This window comes from Oryx dammah, unplaced genomic scaffold (assembly GCF_014754425.2).
Source record: "Oryx dammah isolate SB20612 unplaced genomic scaffold, SCBI_Odam_1.1 HiC_scaffold_17, whole genome shotgun sequence".
NCBI classification, from domain to species: domain Eukaryota; kingdom Metazoa; phylum Chordata; class Mammalia; order Artiodactyla; family Bovidae; genus Oryx; species Oryx dammah.
Window position 1 is genome coordinate 73,945,600 of NW_024070201.1, and position 14,218 is coordinate 73,959,817.

The following is a 14,218-nucleotide window of genomic DNA, read 5'->3' on the forward strand; positions in this document are numbered from 1 at the left end:
CCCAAGGAGAGGAAAAACTTTGCCCTCAGCCCCTCAGTGTCCTGTTTTTTGCCTTTTCACACTGTCCCTGGGGTTCTCAAGGCAAGAATACTGAAGTGGCTTGACATTCCCCCTTCCCCAGGGGACCACTTTTGGTCAGAACTCTCTACCATGGCCCATCCACCTTAGGTGGCCCCACATGGCATGGCTTATAGTTTCATTGAGCTAGACAAGGCTGTGATCCATGTGATCAGTTAGGTTAGTTTTCTGTGATCAATTGTGGAAACCAGTCCCGAACATTCATTGGAAGGAGTGATACTGAAGCTGAAGCTCTAATACTTTGACCACGAGAGGCAAAGAGCTGACGCATTAGAAAAGACCCTGATGCTGGGAAAGATAGAAGGCAGGATGAGATGATGGGATGGCATCAGCAACTCAATGGACATCAGTTTGAGCAAGCTTCAGGAGATGATGAAGGACAGGGAAGCCTGGTGTGCTGGAGTCCATGGGGTCGCAGAGTCAGACAAGGCTGAACAGCTAACAACAGCCCCATAGTTTGTCTAGGTTGACTCCAGGCTTCCAGCTTCCTTTCTCTTTTCCTTTCCATCAGCTTCAGGCAAGGGATTTGGAAGTCCTTTAGGCCAGAGCTTTGTGGATCTTGGTGCCTGGACAGGGGAACCCAGAAGGGTAGCTGGCAGCCCCTCCTCTGCAGTGCTCCTGCGGCTGCAGGGGGGCGGAATTGGGGAGCACCAGGGTGTCCCAACAGCGATGAGTGTGGGCTCCCTGCTGGGTCTTCTGGTACCCCACCCCATTTAAGGGGCTCAGAAGCCACAGAACACCCCCATTTCCTCCCAAGTGTCCCTTCTCCAAGGGCAGAGGCTGAGACTGGGCTCCTGGGCCTGGGATGTAGCCCGGCCTGGCCTGGCTCCTGACGCTCCCGGTCTCTGTGCCCAACAGCCACCCGCCTGCCCTTGCCATGGAGACCTTCATTAAGAGACACTTCCAGCGGAAGGCGCCCGGCCCAGGGGCGGGGCTGCCCACGAGCAAGGCCCGGCGCCGCTCGCCCGCGGGGCAGGCCTCCTCCTCGCTGGTGCAGCGGCGGCGCTCCAGCACGCAGCTCCAGGGCTGCTTCCTGGGCTGCGGGGTGGCGGCCCCGCGCCCCGGCCGCCGCCGGCGCTCCAGCACCACGCCCCCCGCCTGCAATCCCCGCTTTGCCGTGGAGGAGGTGCCCACCCAGCCGCAGCAGGCCGTGTTGGGGCCCCAGCTTCTGGTGGCACCCCTGCTGTTGGCTGGGCTCGTGGGCATGGAGGAGGAAGAGGGCTTGCAGGAGGAGGATGTGAGGGTCGCGTCACCGAGCGCCCAGCCGGGCGCTGGGATCCCAGGGCCGCCCCCACCCCCGCCCCGCGGTGGGTTGCCCGTGCTGCCGGTGCCACGCTGGCGCCGGCGCCGGGCCTCCTCCCACCTGCTGCCCGCAGACGTGGTGAAAGACCACGGGCTCTGGGGCCTGCACGGTCACTACCGGCGCCTCAGCCAGCCGCGGCCCATGGGCCAGCACCCCAGCCCAGGGGGTCGAAGAGCCTCGGGCACTGCAGCCGGCCTCGGGATGCCTGCCCGCGTGCGCCCGCTGTCCCGCCGGCGCCAGGTAGCCCTGCGGCGCAAGTCAGCCGGACCCCAGACCTGGAGTGCCCTGCTTGCGTAGGTATAGCTGCAGCCAGCAGGGCAGTGGTGTGACCTCCGGGGGGCTGGGCCGAGGGTCCCCAACTTGGCAGCAGCTCTGGGCCAGGCTCGGAAGCCAGCAGGGCAGCGAGGAGAGTCCAGTCTCCTCGGGGATCCTCTCAGAGCCAGGGGGGTGTCCTGGGGGCCTCCTCTGCCGTCCCTGCCTTGACCCGGGGTTGAGGTCAAGGTGAAGGCAGAGATCCCAGGCGAGGGGAAGGAAGCAGAGGCGCTGTGCGCCCAGCAGGCCTCAGCTGTCTCCTCCTCCGCAGGAAAGCCATCACCAAGTCGGGCCTCCAGCACCTGGCACCCCCTCCTCCTGCTCCTGGGGCCCCGTGCAGTGAGCCTGAGCGGCAGATCCGGAGCACCGTGGACTGGAGTGTGAGTGGCCGGGAGCGGGGAGGGGTCGATGGGGACCAGCTCCCTGCTGGGGGTCGGAAGTCCTGCGGGCGGCTGCGAGGGAAGCCCATGGACCTGTGGGGTCAGGGCAGGTCTCCTGGGGTGGCCACGTTCGGGCCAAGCCTTGAAGCCAACAGTGGTGAAGACAGGATGCCGCGAAGATTGTGGGGGCTGGAGCAGGTTGTCTTGGGAGAGGGGGAGGGGGGCAGAGCAGGCGTGCACCGAGCGTGCTCGTCCCGTCCTCCAGGAGTCGGCGACGTATGGGGAACACATCTGGTTCGAGACCAACGTGTCCGGGGACTTCTGCTACGTCGGAGAGCAGTACTGCGTCGCCAAGATGCTGGTGAGTGAGCGCGGTGCGGCACGCCGCCCCCTGGTGGTAGAGCTGGGTCTCGAGCCCTGTAGGCCGGCCCTCCCAGGGGAAGGTGGGAGCGAGGCTCTCGCCTGAGCCGCCCTGCAGGGGACTGCCCCCCGACAGCCAGAGGGACGGGACTGGGTCCTGAAGCCAGGACGGGGCTCGACAGTGCTCTCCCAGCGCAGCTGTGCTGGGGCAGGTGTGGGGCGGCACCCGGGCCTGGGTTACCTGGTGCCTTAGGGACCTTCTGTTTCCCGCAGCAGAAATCAGTGTCCCGGAGAAAGTGTGCGGCCTGCAAGATTGTGGTCCACACGCCCTGCATCGAGCAGCTCGAGAAGGTGAGCGTGGCTGTTCAGGCTTTCCTGCCCCTCCCCCTCAGGGTCTCTGTACACTCGTGTTCACGTCACACAGACACCACCGGCCAGGGGTGCCTCAGTGTGTGTAGTGGTGAAAAAGCCAACGACCGTAGGGCTGCAGGGCCTGCGTCTGCATCCCAGCTCCCCCTTCATTTGCTGCTGCATCCCAGCTCCCCCTTCATTTGCTGCTGCGTCACGCTGCTCAGAACAAGCCTGGCACAGAGTGAGGCTCATGAGACTGTTACTATAAGAAGTCACGAATGCTGGCTGAGATGCCATTTTATCAGTTCCCAAACTAATAGTTAGAAGGCGCTGAGCCTTCGTACCTCAGCTCTGTCTGGGCCAGTCCTGTGTGGGCCCTGAAGCCCTGCTCTGTCCCCTCCACGGCGCGGCTGTAAAGACCTTTTCCCAGGGACCGTTGTCCACGGAGCGGCTGCGGCTAGGGGTGCGTCTGGGCACTGCGCTTCTAGGGAGAGAAGGAGAAGGAGAGCTGGGTGAGCGGGCCCAGGCCTATGGACTGGGGGCTGCCATGGCCCCACGGGACTCCCCACCAGCAGAAGCCGAGGCCAGTGTAAGAGAAATCCTTAGAACTAGGAGTGGCTTGAACGAGGCTGGCGCAGACGGCTTCCCCTACACCTCAGCTCATTCAGTGCAGTTTCCCTACAGTTTTCCTAGGGCTGAAGCAGGGGCCCTGAGGAAAAGAGAGACGCCTGTAGCCCTAGGTCCTGTAGATCCATCACACCAGCCCCTAAGGTGATAAACCAGGGCTCCACAAATGGGCTGACGGTCTCCAGGGACCAGTCCACAAGCATGGACTGGGTTGCCTGCAGGTGCCTAAGTGGGGAGAGCTGGAGGGCGAGGAAGAGTACAGGACGGGTCAGCCTTGCTGCCGTTTAGCGGGGAAGACGGATACAGAACTTGCTGTCTCCCTCATCCCGGAAGACTGGGCAGCGGAAGGGAGCTTCCTTCTGGCTAGTGGAGAGGAGGAGGGATGCCAGAGGGCCTCTGAGAAGAGGTGTCTGGTGTTCTCAGGGCCCCCAGGATGCCAGGGGGCCTCTCCTTCCTTTGTGAGGATGCCTCCCGAGTGACACCTTCTGAAGGGGGTGGCCACGTGCCTGACCCCATGAAGGGCGGTTCTGACGTTTCGGTGGTCACTGCATGTTTCACAGATAAATTTCCGCTGTAAGCCATCCTTCCGTGAATCAGGCTCCAGGAACGTCCGTGAGGTAAGTGCCCGGGGTAGTCAGGGCCCCGGGTTTCCCGAGCGGGCCCCTCGGCAGTGACTCCAGAGTGTCGCCGGGCTTCCGCCCGTCACTCAGCCCAGTGCCACTCCTCTCCTCCGCCAGCCAACCTTCGTGCGGCACCACTGGGTACACCGGCGACGCCAGGACGGCAAGTGTCGGCACTGTGGGAAGGTGAGGCTGCACCCGAGCAAGCTGGCCCTGGTCCCGGTGGCCCCCACGCCGCTACGTGTGGCCCGTCCGCCCCTGACCGCGGGCAGAGTCCTGGGCCCACTCTCTGGCTGCCACGCCCACTCAGTCCCAGAACCCCCAGGTCCCTGGGCAGAGTGGGAGAGCAGGGAGGAAAGCCTCCTCCTCCGAGAGCAGTGTGTCTGGACCGCTCGGAAGCTGTGACCAAGCCCTTCAAGAAGCATGGAGGCTTTTTCCCTCGCTAGCTCAGCTGATGCACGTTGAGGGCCCGCCGGGTGTGAGCACGGCCCACAGCAGCCCAGGTTTCACTGACCTGTCTTGTCCCCTCCACCCACCCTGCAGTAAGTTCAGGCTCTGAGAGATCTAGGGGCCTTGTCCCTCCCTCTGTTCACCCTGAGTGTCCAGCACATCCGGCACAGTAGGCCCTGCGATAAACCTGTGTAGGACGAACAGGGAATGACTGTGATGGTTACTGCACAGAGCTTTGAGAGCCTGGGTTGGGAAGGAGGGACTGGAGTTAGGCAGGAGTTATCTATGGACCCCTTTCCAGCAGATGGTGCAGTTAACTTCAGAGACCCAGCCTGGCTCAGCCCCCGTGACTTTAGGGACTCCTTTTATAGTTCTTTTCTTTAAAAAAAAAAAAAGGGTGCTCAGTTGCCCTGGGTGGAGAGATGTTGGCGGCAGGAAAGGGCTGGGCCTGCTGCTCCGGGCCCAGCCCCGGGGACCCTCACTACCCTCTGCCCCCTAGGGCTTCCAGCAGAAGTTCACCTTCCACAGCAAGGAGATCGTGGCCATCAGCTGCTCCTGGTGCAAGCAAGCAGTGAGTGCCACTCCCCTGCCGGCTGGCTGTCCCCCAGGGCTGCGCGGGGTGTGGGCTGCAGGTCTCGGCCAGGCCCACCTCAGCCATGCCCCCTGCCGCCCCCCCCCCCCTTCCAGTACCATAGCAAGGTGTCCTGCTTCATGCTGCAGCAGATCGAGGAGCCGTGCTCCCTGGGGGTCCACGCCGCCGTGGTCATCCCCCCAACCTGGATCCTCCGGGCCCGCAGGCCCCAGGTGAGTCCCACCTGCGCCAGGAAACCCCAACCCCCGCGACCCCCAGGGTCTGCCGGCCACCCCAGCTCCAACCACCTTGTCACCCACACCTCCACTTCCCTCACAGAACACCCTCAAAGCCAGCAAGAAGAAAAAGAGAGCATCCTTCAAGAGGAAGTCTAGCAAGAAAGGGCCTGAGGTTAGACCGGGGACCAGGCGGGCATCCGGAGGGGAACAGGAGAGGGGGGCCTGTTTCTTGGGACACTGAGGCCCCCCCCCTGGAGCTCATGATGCGGCCATTGCTGGGTCAGTCTGGGCTCTGGGGCCCCCGAGCACGGGGAGAGGTAAGGTCCTCCTCTGGGGCCAGGCCCACTGTGAGGTCTGACCCCACGGTGATACTCACGGGGCCACTGGGGGCACGGAGGACAGGGTGAGGGTCCCCCAGGGCGGGAGCCAGCCTTACGGGCTCTCTCTGTCTCCAAGGAGGGCCGCTGGAGACCCTTCATCATCAGGCCTACCCCGTCTCCCCTCATGAAGCCCCTGCTGGTGTTCGTGAACCCCAAGAGTGGGGGCAACCAGGTACGCACAGCCTCCAGTCTCCTCTGAGAGCCTTGGGGGAGGGGTGGGATCTAGCTCGGCTCCTCCTCCGAGCAGGTGTTCCCAGGTCTGCTTCCGGCCCATCCCTCTTTCCCAGGGATTCGGAGAAAGTCCCGTTCTGTCTCCGCCTCTTGCCTCTTCCTGGGCCCACAGACTTCCCCACCTCAGCCCCCCACCCCTGATGCCTCCCCACTTCCCTGTCGGCTCCTGTTTTCCCGCAGGGCGCCAAGATCATCCAGTCCTTCCTCTGGTATCTGAATCCCCGGCAAGTCTTTGACCTGAGCCAGGGGGGCCCCAGGGAGGCGTAAGTACCTGCCAGGGCTCTGTGGGGGCGGTGGTGAGGGCTGGCCTGGCGGGCTCTCGGGTCGCAGCTCACGGACCCTGACCCCTCTGACTCCGTTCCCGCCCTCTGACCCCAGGCTGGAGATGTATCGCCGGGTGCACAACCTGCGGATCCTGGCCTGTGGGGGCGACGGCACGGTGAGTCCTCCTGCCCCCCCCACCCCCGACCTGGCCCGCTCTGACCCGGCCCACGCCCACCTAGCCCGCTCTGCCCTGCCCCTCCAGGTCGGCTGGATCCTTTCCACGCTGGACCAGCTGCGCTTGAAGCCGCCGCCGCCAGTCGCCATCCTGCCCCTGGGCACTGGCAATGACTTGGCCCGCACCCTCAACTGGGGCGGGGTGAGCGCCCACAGATGGGGCAGGGAGCTGGGGATGGGGGGGGGGCGGGGTGCTGTGGGAGGCTCAGACCCCAGAGGAGCTCAGTTCCTGCTTCCCACCCCCCGCCTCCAGGGCTACACTGACGAGCCTGTGTCCAAGATCCTGTCCCATGTGGAAGAGGGCAACGTGGTGCAGCTGGACCGCTGGGACCTCCGTGCGGAGCCCAACCCCGAGGCGGGGCCTGAAGAGCGAGACGAGGGGGCCACTGACCGGGTGGGTCAACAGTAGGGGGTAGAGCCGGAGGTGTCTGGGATCTGGGGCACGTCTTCGTGTCACCAGACTTCGGCCTCTCCTCGGGAAGAGGGAATGGTGGTCCTCAGCTCATGAGAGAGTTGTCTGCAGCCTCTTGGCACATCTTACTAAGCACCTGCTACAACCAGGCACCACTGGTTCTCAGCAGCGCCCAGAGCCAGGTCCTGGCACACGTGAGGCCCGTCAGGGAGGAGGGTCGGCGGCGGGGTGAGGCCTGGGAAGAAAACCCAGCCGGGCACAGGCTGCTTTGGTGTGCAGGCACTCGGCGGGGCTCCCCGGGAGCTGAGAAGGCCGGTCCGAGGCCCCCTTTCTGCAGAGGTGGCTGTGGGGAGGGGCGGGGTGCAAATGGGAGCCCCTCATGCCTGTCCCTTGGCCTTCCTCCAGCTGCCTCTGGATGTCTTCAACAACTACTTCAGCCTGGGCTTTGATGCCCACGTCACCCTGGAGTTTCACGAGTCTCGAGGTGGGCGCGTCTTTGCTGAGGAGGCTGCCTGCGGGTGGTGGTGGTGGGGGGGCCCCGAGATGGCCAGACCTCTCCCCTGCCAGTACAAGACTTTCATCCGTCGTCAGCCCTCCTGCCCGAGCCCAGCTTGGAAAGCCCCAGCAGGCTCAGAGCAGCTGACTGTCCCCTATTTCTTGTCACCACCCAGAGGCCAACCCGGAGAAGTTCAACAGCCGCTTCCGGAATAAGATGTTCTATGCCGGGGTGAGTCCGAGGCCTGCCACCGTGCCCAGCCTTTGCCATGCCCAGCCGTCCTCCCACCCATGCCCCCACCCACCCATGTCCACCAGGCCTCAGGACCCCTGTGCGGCAGCGGGCAGGACAGGCCCTGTTACCAGATGGTGACGCCCTCTGTCTCCCACAGACAGCCTTCTCCGACTTCCTGATGGGCAGCTCCAAGGACTTGGCCAAGCACATCCGTGTGGTGGTGAGCGGGCTGTGCCCGCAGGCAGGGTGGGTGGGTCTGGCGGGAGGGAGATCCTCTGGGCGCATATGCCCTCAACCCCGTCCGCCCGTTCCTGCCTGCAGTGTGATGGGACTGACCTGACCCCCAAGATTCAGGACCTGAAACCCCAGTGCATTGTTTTCTTGAACATCCCCAGGTGAGGAGGGGGTGGCACTGGGTGGGCCCTGCTGTCCCTGTCCTGCACACCCGTCCTCTGAAGCCCATGGCGGTGCCCTCCCCTCCAGGTACTGCGCAGGCACCATGCCCTGGGGCCACCCTGGGGAGCACCACGACTTCGAGCCCCAGCGGCACGACGATGGCTACCTCGAGGTCATCGGCTTTACCATGACCTCCCTGGTGAGTAAGCCAGCACAGGGCCCGCCTGGAGCCCCAGGCCTGCCTGGCCCTGGCCCTGGCCCCGAGACAGAAGGGGATGCCTTCCCTGGTGGTCCAGTGGTTAAGAATCCACCTTGCAATGCAGGGGACATGAGTTTGATCCCTTTGGGGGGCCCTAAGTTCCCTCATGCCTCAGGGAAACTAAGCCTGCATGACAAAACTGAGATCTGAAGCAACCAGATAAATATAAAAAAGAAAAAATAACAGAAGAGGGTCACCAAATTCCTTTTCGTTGGCCAGAACTGGAGAATTCACCCTCACTTCCTTTCTCTGGCTGGGGTCTCACCCTCTGCTCTCTGTCGGGTGGGGGATTACTCACTTTGTTCTCCAGCCTGGGAAAAGGAAAGCCTGCGGTCCTCCCAGCCCCTGACCCTGAGTCTCCTGTGCCCACAGGCCGCGCTGCAGGTGGGCGGGCATGGCGAGCGGCTGACGCAGTGCCGAGAGGTGCTGCTCACCACGTCCAAAGCCATCCCAGTGCAGGTGGACGGCGAGCCCTGCAAGCTTGCAGCCTCCCGCATCCGCATTGCCCTGCGCAACCAGGCCACCATGGTGCAGAAGGCCAAGCGGCGGAGCGCTGCCCCCCTGCACAGCGAGTATGTCCTGCCCCACCCCGCCCACATGCCCTGGGCCCCAGAGACTCTGCCCATCCCTAGCCTCAGTTTTTTCCTCTGGGAAGGAGGCTAACAGTACCCCGGGGCAGCTGGGGCGAGGGGCAGTCCGTGGTGTGATGCCTGGCGGGGACCAGCCGCTTGGGCAGGGCCCTTGCCAAGCGCCACGTGGTCCCCATGCCTGCAGCCAGCAGCCGGTGCCGGAGCAGCTGCGAGTCCAGGTGAGCAGGGTCAGCATGCACGACTACGAGGCCCTGCACTACGACAAGGAGCAGCTCAAAGAGGCTTGTGAGTGGCAGGCGGGCTGGGGAGGGGGCGCTGAGGAGCGGGGCCCGGGCTGGAGTGCAGCCCGCTGCTGACGGCCGCCCTGCCCTGCAGCCGTGCCGCTGGGCACTGTGGTGGTCCCAGGAGACAGCGACCTCGAGCTGTGCCGTGCTCACATCGAGAGGCTCCGGCAGGTGAGGGGTGGGGCCAGGGCCTGCCCACGGGGCCCCCGCCAGCCCAGGTTCTAGTGGCCTCCAGCCCTGGCTTCTGCCTCTCTTGCCAGGAGCCTGAAGGTGCTGGAGCCAAGTCCCCGATGTGCCAGAAACTGTCCCCCAAGTGGTGCTTCCTCGATGGTGAGTGGCCCCCGAAGGGCCGGGTCCCGTCCTGGGTCCCACCCCGTCCCTTGGCAGTCCTGGGTGGGGCGGCTGGAGACCCGGGCCTAGACAGGGGGCTGCCTTCCTCAGCCAGCCCTCTCCCCACAGCCACCACTGCCAGCCGCTTCTACAGAATCGACAGGGCCCAGGTAAGCACTCGCGGTCTGCTCCAAAAACTGCTGGCTCCGGGCCCCCGTGTCACCTGTCCTGCTTGGCCGTCCTGCACAGCCGGACACACCTGTGTCCGCCGATGGGCAGTACACAGGGATGGTGCTGACGGCAGGGAGCTGGGCTCTTGGGGTTGGCTTGTGGGGAGCCTCAAAGCACAGGCATCTTCCAGCCTGACACTGAAGGAAAGGTGCTTTGGGTCAGAGGCCAGGGTACCCGGTAAAGGCTTAGCTGTGGGAAGGGGCTGCAAGCTGGGGGGCCCCTGTATGAGGTCAGGGGATCTGGGGCAGGAAGGGAGAGGAGGGGGTGGGGTAGGGTGGGGTGGGGGCTGCTACAGGCCTGGCTGCCCCATCATTGCTCCACCTCACGGCCGTGGCTTCTCCAGGTCTGCTGGCCTGGCGTCCCCCTGCATCCCACATCGGCTGTCCTGCAGGGCCCTGACCTTCGGCCCAACCTTCCCCCCCAACCCCGTAGGAACACCTCAACTACGTGACCGAGATCGCGCAGGACGAGATTTATATCCTGGACCCTGAGCTGCTGGGGGCATCTGCCCGTCCTGACCTCCCTACCCCCACATCCCCTCTCCCCACCTCGCCCTGCTCTCCCACATCCCGGTGAGTCCCAAGCCTCAGCCAACCCTTCCCCCCCGACGTTGCCCCAAAGGACAGCCGACTGAAGCCCCCCCTCGCGGGGCTATGTCCGGGCCACGAGCCTTCCGCCCCACTGGCCACCATCCACCCCACTGCAGTGGCTGGAGACCCGGGCTCCCTCCCGGCCACCCCCACCCGCATCTGAGCGCCCTGCAGCCCCTGGCCTCCTGCTCTCCCCCAGCACCCTGTGGGCACGTGCCCTGCCCTGCTCACTTCACCCTGGGCACCAGTGCCCTCCCGCACCACCGCAGTGCAGCCCCACTCACCTGTCCGTTCTTTGCTGCCTCGTTTGCCCGCCTCTGGACTTGTCCTTGCCTCCCCGATCTTCACCCTCCACTCATGTCTCAGCCTGGGTGTGCCTTCTCTGCAGTCTCTCGGGAGCCCCCCTGAAGCTGCTGTTCAGTCACACCACCCAGTCTCCTGTTCCTCTGCACTTCCTGCTGTTCCAGAACACTGTGTTTACTCATTTGTCTGACTCTGTCTCTCTGAGTAGAATGTAAGCTCCCTGAGAGCAAGTTCTCCACCTGTCTTGTTCACGGCTGTGTTGCTGGTGCCCAGAACAGCGCTTGACATGCAGGAGGCACTCAATAAACTGTTGAATGAACCAAGGGCGCCCTGGGCTGGGGCTGGGAGGGCAACAAGCTGGGCCTGTGCCGCGGCCACGTCACCCTGCCTCACCCTGGCACATCTCACCCTGGCACTCTCACATCACATGTCACCCTGTCATTTCATGTCACCTTGTCACATCCTGTCACCCTGTCATGTTACCTCATCACATCTCATCCTGTCACATCTCGTCACCCTGTCACATCTCACCCTGTCACCCTCACATCTCGTCACCTTGTCACATCCTGTCACCCTGTCACATCTCATTTCACCTTGTCACATCCTGTCACCGTCACGTTACCTCATCACATCTCATCCTGTCACATCTCATCACCCTGTTACATCTCGTCACCTTGTCACATCCTGTCACCGTCACATCTCATGTCGCTGTCACATCTCATCCTGTTAACATCGTCACCTTGTCACCTCATGTCACATCTCATGTCACCTCATCCTGTCACCCTGTCACATCTCATGTCACCTTGTCACATCCTGTCACCCTGTCATGTTACCTCATCACATCTCATCCTGTCACCTCATGTCACATCCTGTCACATCGTCACATCTCATGTCACCTCACCCTGTCACCCTGTCACATGTCACCTTGTCACATCTGTCACCGTCATATGTCACCGCAAGTCACTGTCACATCTTATCCTGTCACATCACATCTCATCCTGTCACCCTGTCACATCTCATGTCACTCATCTTGTGATGTCACCCCATATCTCATCCTGTCACCTTGTCACAGCTCATCCTGTCACCTTGTCACATGTCACCCGTCACATCTCATCCTGTCACACCTCATGTCACCCCGTCACATCTGCTCTGTTTGCAGGTCACTGCCAGGGGACGCTGCGCCCCCTACAGGTGAGGCCTCTCCCTGCAGGGCCCCTGCTTTCTCCCTGGTCAGAGGACCCAGGCTCAGTGGGGTGGGGCGGGGCCAGGTGGACCCATACACAGCCTCATGCCAACATAGCTATAGTCACGTTTGCCACAGCCCTAGGCACACGTGCCCCTCAGGCCCGCTTTGCACAATAATACATCACACACATGTTCATGCACTGATGCAAGCCAAGGCCTCCCATGCCAGAGTGTAACAGGCTGGTGTTCCGAGCAGGTGAAGAGCTCATCGAGGCTGCCAAGAGGAACGATTTCTGTAAGGTACTAGGGCCAGGCTCGGGCTTCTTCCCCTTGGCAGCCCCAGCGGGGCCCGGGGAGTGGGGCCTCTGGCTGGGCCAGGAGCTGCTTGGTTGATTGTCGTGACCTGGCCTTCTGGGGGAGAGGTCTCCATGGGATTGTCCCAGTCTGCCCCGCCCCGCCCACAATCATTGACCCTCCATAGGGGCTTCCTAGCTCAGTCCGTCTGTCCCCAGGGCACAGAAAGGAGTGAGTCTTAGAAGAACTACAGGCTCCAAGGCTCCCAGGGAGTCCAGGGCACCTGGGATGAGAGATGGCCAATGTCTCTGCCTTGCACTCCCCAAAGACCCAGAGACCTCTAGGGGTCCTGGGGCCTGTGTGAGTTGGAGGGGCGTTTCTCTGGTGGGAAGGAGGATGGTCTCGAGGCGCCCCAGCATTGCCCTGCCTCCTGCCCCCAGCTCCAGGAGCTGCACCGAGCTGGGGGCGACCTCATGCACCGTGACGAACGGAGCCGCACGCTCCTGCACCACGCGGTCAGCACCGGTAGCAAGGAAGTGGTCCGCTACCTGCTGGAGCACGGTGAGCTGTGCCCCTGGGGCCCCTTGGGCCGCTGGGAGGCTGCCAGGCCTCTCTGACCTCTTCACCCCCCTTCTCCAGCGCCTACTGAGATCCTCGATGCCGTGGAGGAAAAGTGAGTATCTGGGCAGAGCAGGACCCCAGTTACCTTGGAAACCACCCAGGCATCATCTAGCCCCTCGATGTGGATCCTTTCTGAGCCCATAAAACCCTTCCTGGCCACATCTGTCACCCTCTGGGCCACCCCCCGCCCCGCCCCAGGACCCAACACTTCCTGCCCCTTCTGATGGCCCCTGCGGAGACAGGAGGGCCTAGAGGACTGGATGGGGTCCACAGCCAGCCCCTGTTCCCCCAGTGGGGAGACCTGCCTGCACCAGGCGGCAGCCCTGGGCCAGCGCACCATCTGCCACTACATCGTGGAGGCCGGGGCCTCGCTCATGAAGACCGACCAGCAGGTGAGCAGAGGGGCAGGGTGGGCACGGAGGAATCCACGCAGACACGGAGCCACCCTTCCCCAAACTCCACCCGTGGGAGAGGGGAGCCTGGGGGAGGGCAGCCTCAGGGGATTCAGAGCTGACCTTCAACACAGCCCGGCCCCCAAGCCTGAGCCCGCAGAAGGCGGCTCCTCCCGGGGAAGCGCCCTGTCTTCCAGTCTGTTGGGGCCAACAGGCTCCTGAGGTGACGGCAGCTCCCCGCCCCCGCCCCCATCCAGGGCGACACTCCCCGGCAGAGGGCTGAGAAGGCTCAGGACGCGGAACTGGCGGCGTACCTGGAGAACCGGCAGCATTACCAGATGATCCAGCGGGAGGACCAGGAGACGGCGGTGTGAGGGCCGGCCAGCCCCCTCCTGGCCTCCACGCTGCCACATTCCAGTCAGATGGCCACAGAGGGACCCGGGCCCAGGGAAGGAGCCGCGTGCTGCTCCCTGAGGAGCTGCCCAGACCTAGGGCTGGACTCTAAGGAGCTGGGGGGGTCTCACACTGGCCCCTGAGGTCACAGCCTAACCCAGAGGGAGGCTCACAGGGGACCAGGAAACTGGACTGGGCTGGGCAAGCCTGGGGGTGGGGAGCATAGCATTGGGGGCGGCCCTCACCTTCCTGCTGTGGGGGCCTTGGAGTTCAGGGGCCGCAGCTGGGAGGGCAGAGGGCCTTGAGGAAGCCCCCAGGAAGAGGATTCTCAAGCCTCCTTGCCCTTCGGGACTGTCACTCTGAGGCTCCTGGGAGCTCAGCCCCCTTTCCTGCCCTGACCCCCCACCCACCCGGGGTCTTCTGCTGCACCTGCCTGCCTGCCCACCGCCCTGCTTAGCTCCCCTGTGACCCTCCTCCCAAACCCTGTCATTTCACCTCCGACTCTGTGGCCTGGGGGTTGGGATGGGGCTCCCTCATGGTGACATGTTTACAGCTGGGTGTGACTCAGTAAAGTGTATTTTTTTTTCCTTTCTGCTTTTCTTTTTTTGGGGGGGTGGGGCAGTCTTCCTGAAGCAGTGGGATCTGCTGGGTTATCCACAGGGTGGGGGACTGGACACCGTGAAGCAGACCCATTTCACGGGGTCCTGATTCCCGTGTGGGGGTGGGGTCTGAGGGCCTGCCCGGGACCTGACCTCGGCCAGGCTGCCGGGCTCGCAGGGGCTGGGGGAGGAGCCGACTTCCTCCCGCT

At 63.6% G+C, this 14,218-nt stretch overlaps 1 protein-coding gene and 1 long non-coding RNA gene across 12 annotated transcripts in view; one reads left to right on the forward strand and one right to left on the reverse strand.

Moving 5' to 3' along the window:
* DGKZ (diacylglycerol kinase zeta) overlaps positions 1–13,998 on the forward strand; it is a 43,494-nt gene extending 29,496 nt beyond the window's left edge. For 4 of the 11 annotated variants that reach the window (XM_040259104.1, XM_040259107.1, XM_040259108.1 and 1 more), the window contains exons 2-31: positions 1,965–2,073; positions 2,339–2,434; positions 2,707–2,784; positions 3,972–4,028; positions 4,149–4,217; positions 4,981–5,052; positions 5,169–5,285; positions 5,392–5,463; positions 5,748–5,843; positions 6,083–6,165; positions 6,281–6,341; positions 6,429–6,542; positions 6,654–6,794; positions 7,218–7,296; positions 7,484–7,539; positions 7,700–7,762; positions 7,864–7,937; positions 8,026–8,137; positions 8,570–8,769; positions 8,972–9,072; positions 9,163–9,242; positions 9,332–9,401; positions 9,531–9,571; positions 10,065–10,204; positions 11,685–11,716; positions 11,967–12,010; positions 12,445–12,565; positions 12,644–12,677; positions 12,918–13,017; positions 13,275–13,998. In XM_040259104.1, coding sequence (XP_040115038.1) covers positions 1,965–2,073; positions 2,339–2,434; positions 2,707–2,784; positions 3,972–4,028; positions 4,149–4,217; positions 4,981–5,052; positions 5,169–5,285; positions 5,392–5,463; positions 5,748–5,843; positions 6,083–6,165; positions 6,281–6,341; positions 6,429–6,542; positions 6,654–6,794; positions 7,218–7,296; positions 7,484–7,539; positions 7,700–7,762; positions 7,864–7,937; positions 8,026–8,137; positions 8,570–8,769; positions 8,972–9,072; positions 9,163–9,242; positions 9,332–9,401; positions 9,531–9,571; positions 10,065–10,204; positions 11,685–11,716; positions 11,967–12,010; positions 12,445–12,565; positions 12,644–12,677; positions 12,918–13,017; positions 13,275–13,391 — 2,629 coding nt within the window. In that variant the 3' untranslated portion in view covers positions 13,392–13,998. Of the gene's footprint in view, positions 1–462; positions 1,679–1,964; positions 2,074–2,338; positions 2,435–2,706; positions 2,785–3,971; positions 4,029–4,148; positions 4,218–4,980; positions 5,053–5,168; positions 5,286–5,391; positions 5,464–5,747; positions 5,844–6,082; positions 6,166–6,280; positions 6,342–6,428; positions 6,543–6,653; positions 6,795–7,217; positions 7,297–7,483; positions 7,540–7,699; positions 7,763–7,863; positions 7,938–8,025; positions 8,138–8,569; positions 8,770–8,971; positions 9,073–9,162; positions 9,243–9,331; positions 9,402–9,530; positions 9,572–10,064; positions 10,205–11,684; positions 11,717–11,966; positions 12,011–12,222; positions 12,566–12,643; positions 12,678–12,917; positions 13,018–13,274 lie in introns of those variants that run through there. The other 7 variants (XM_040259106.1, XM_040259112.1, XM_040259109.1 and 4 more) reach the window with 5 other exon arrangements.
* LOC120876934 lies at positions 11,361–13,990 on the reverse strand. The gene is made up of 3 exons (XR_005724249.1): positions 11,648–13,990; positions 11,516–11,587; positions 11,361–11,374 (listed from the first exon to the last, which is right to left on the reverse strand). It is a non-coding gene; the product is annotated as an uncharacterized LOC120876934 (long non-coding RNA).
* Positions 13,999–14,218: the final 220 nt, after the last annotated feature.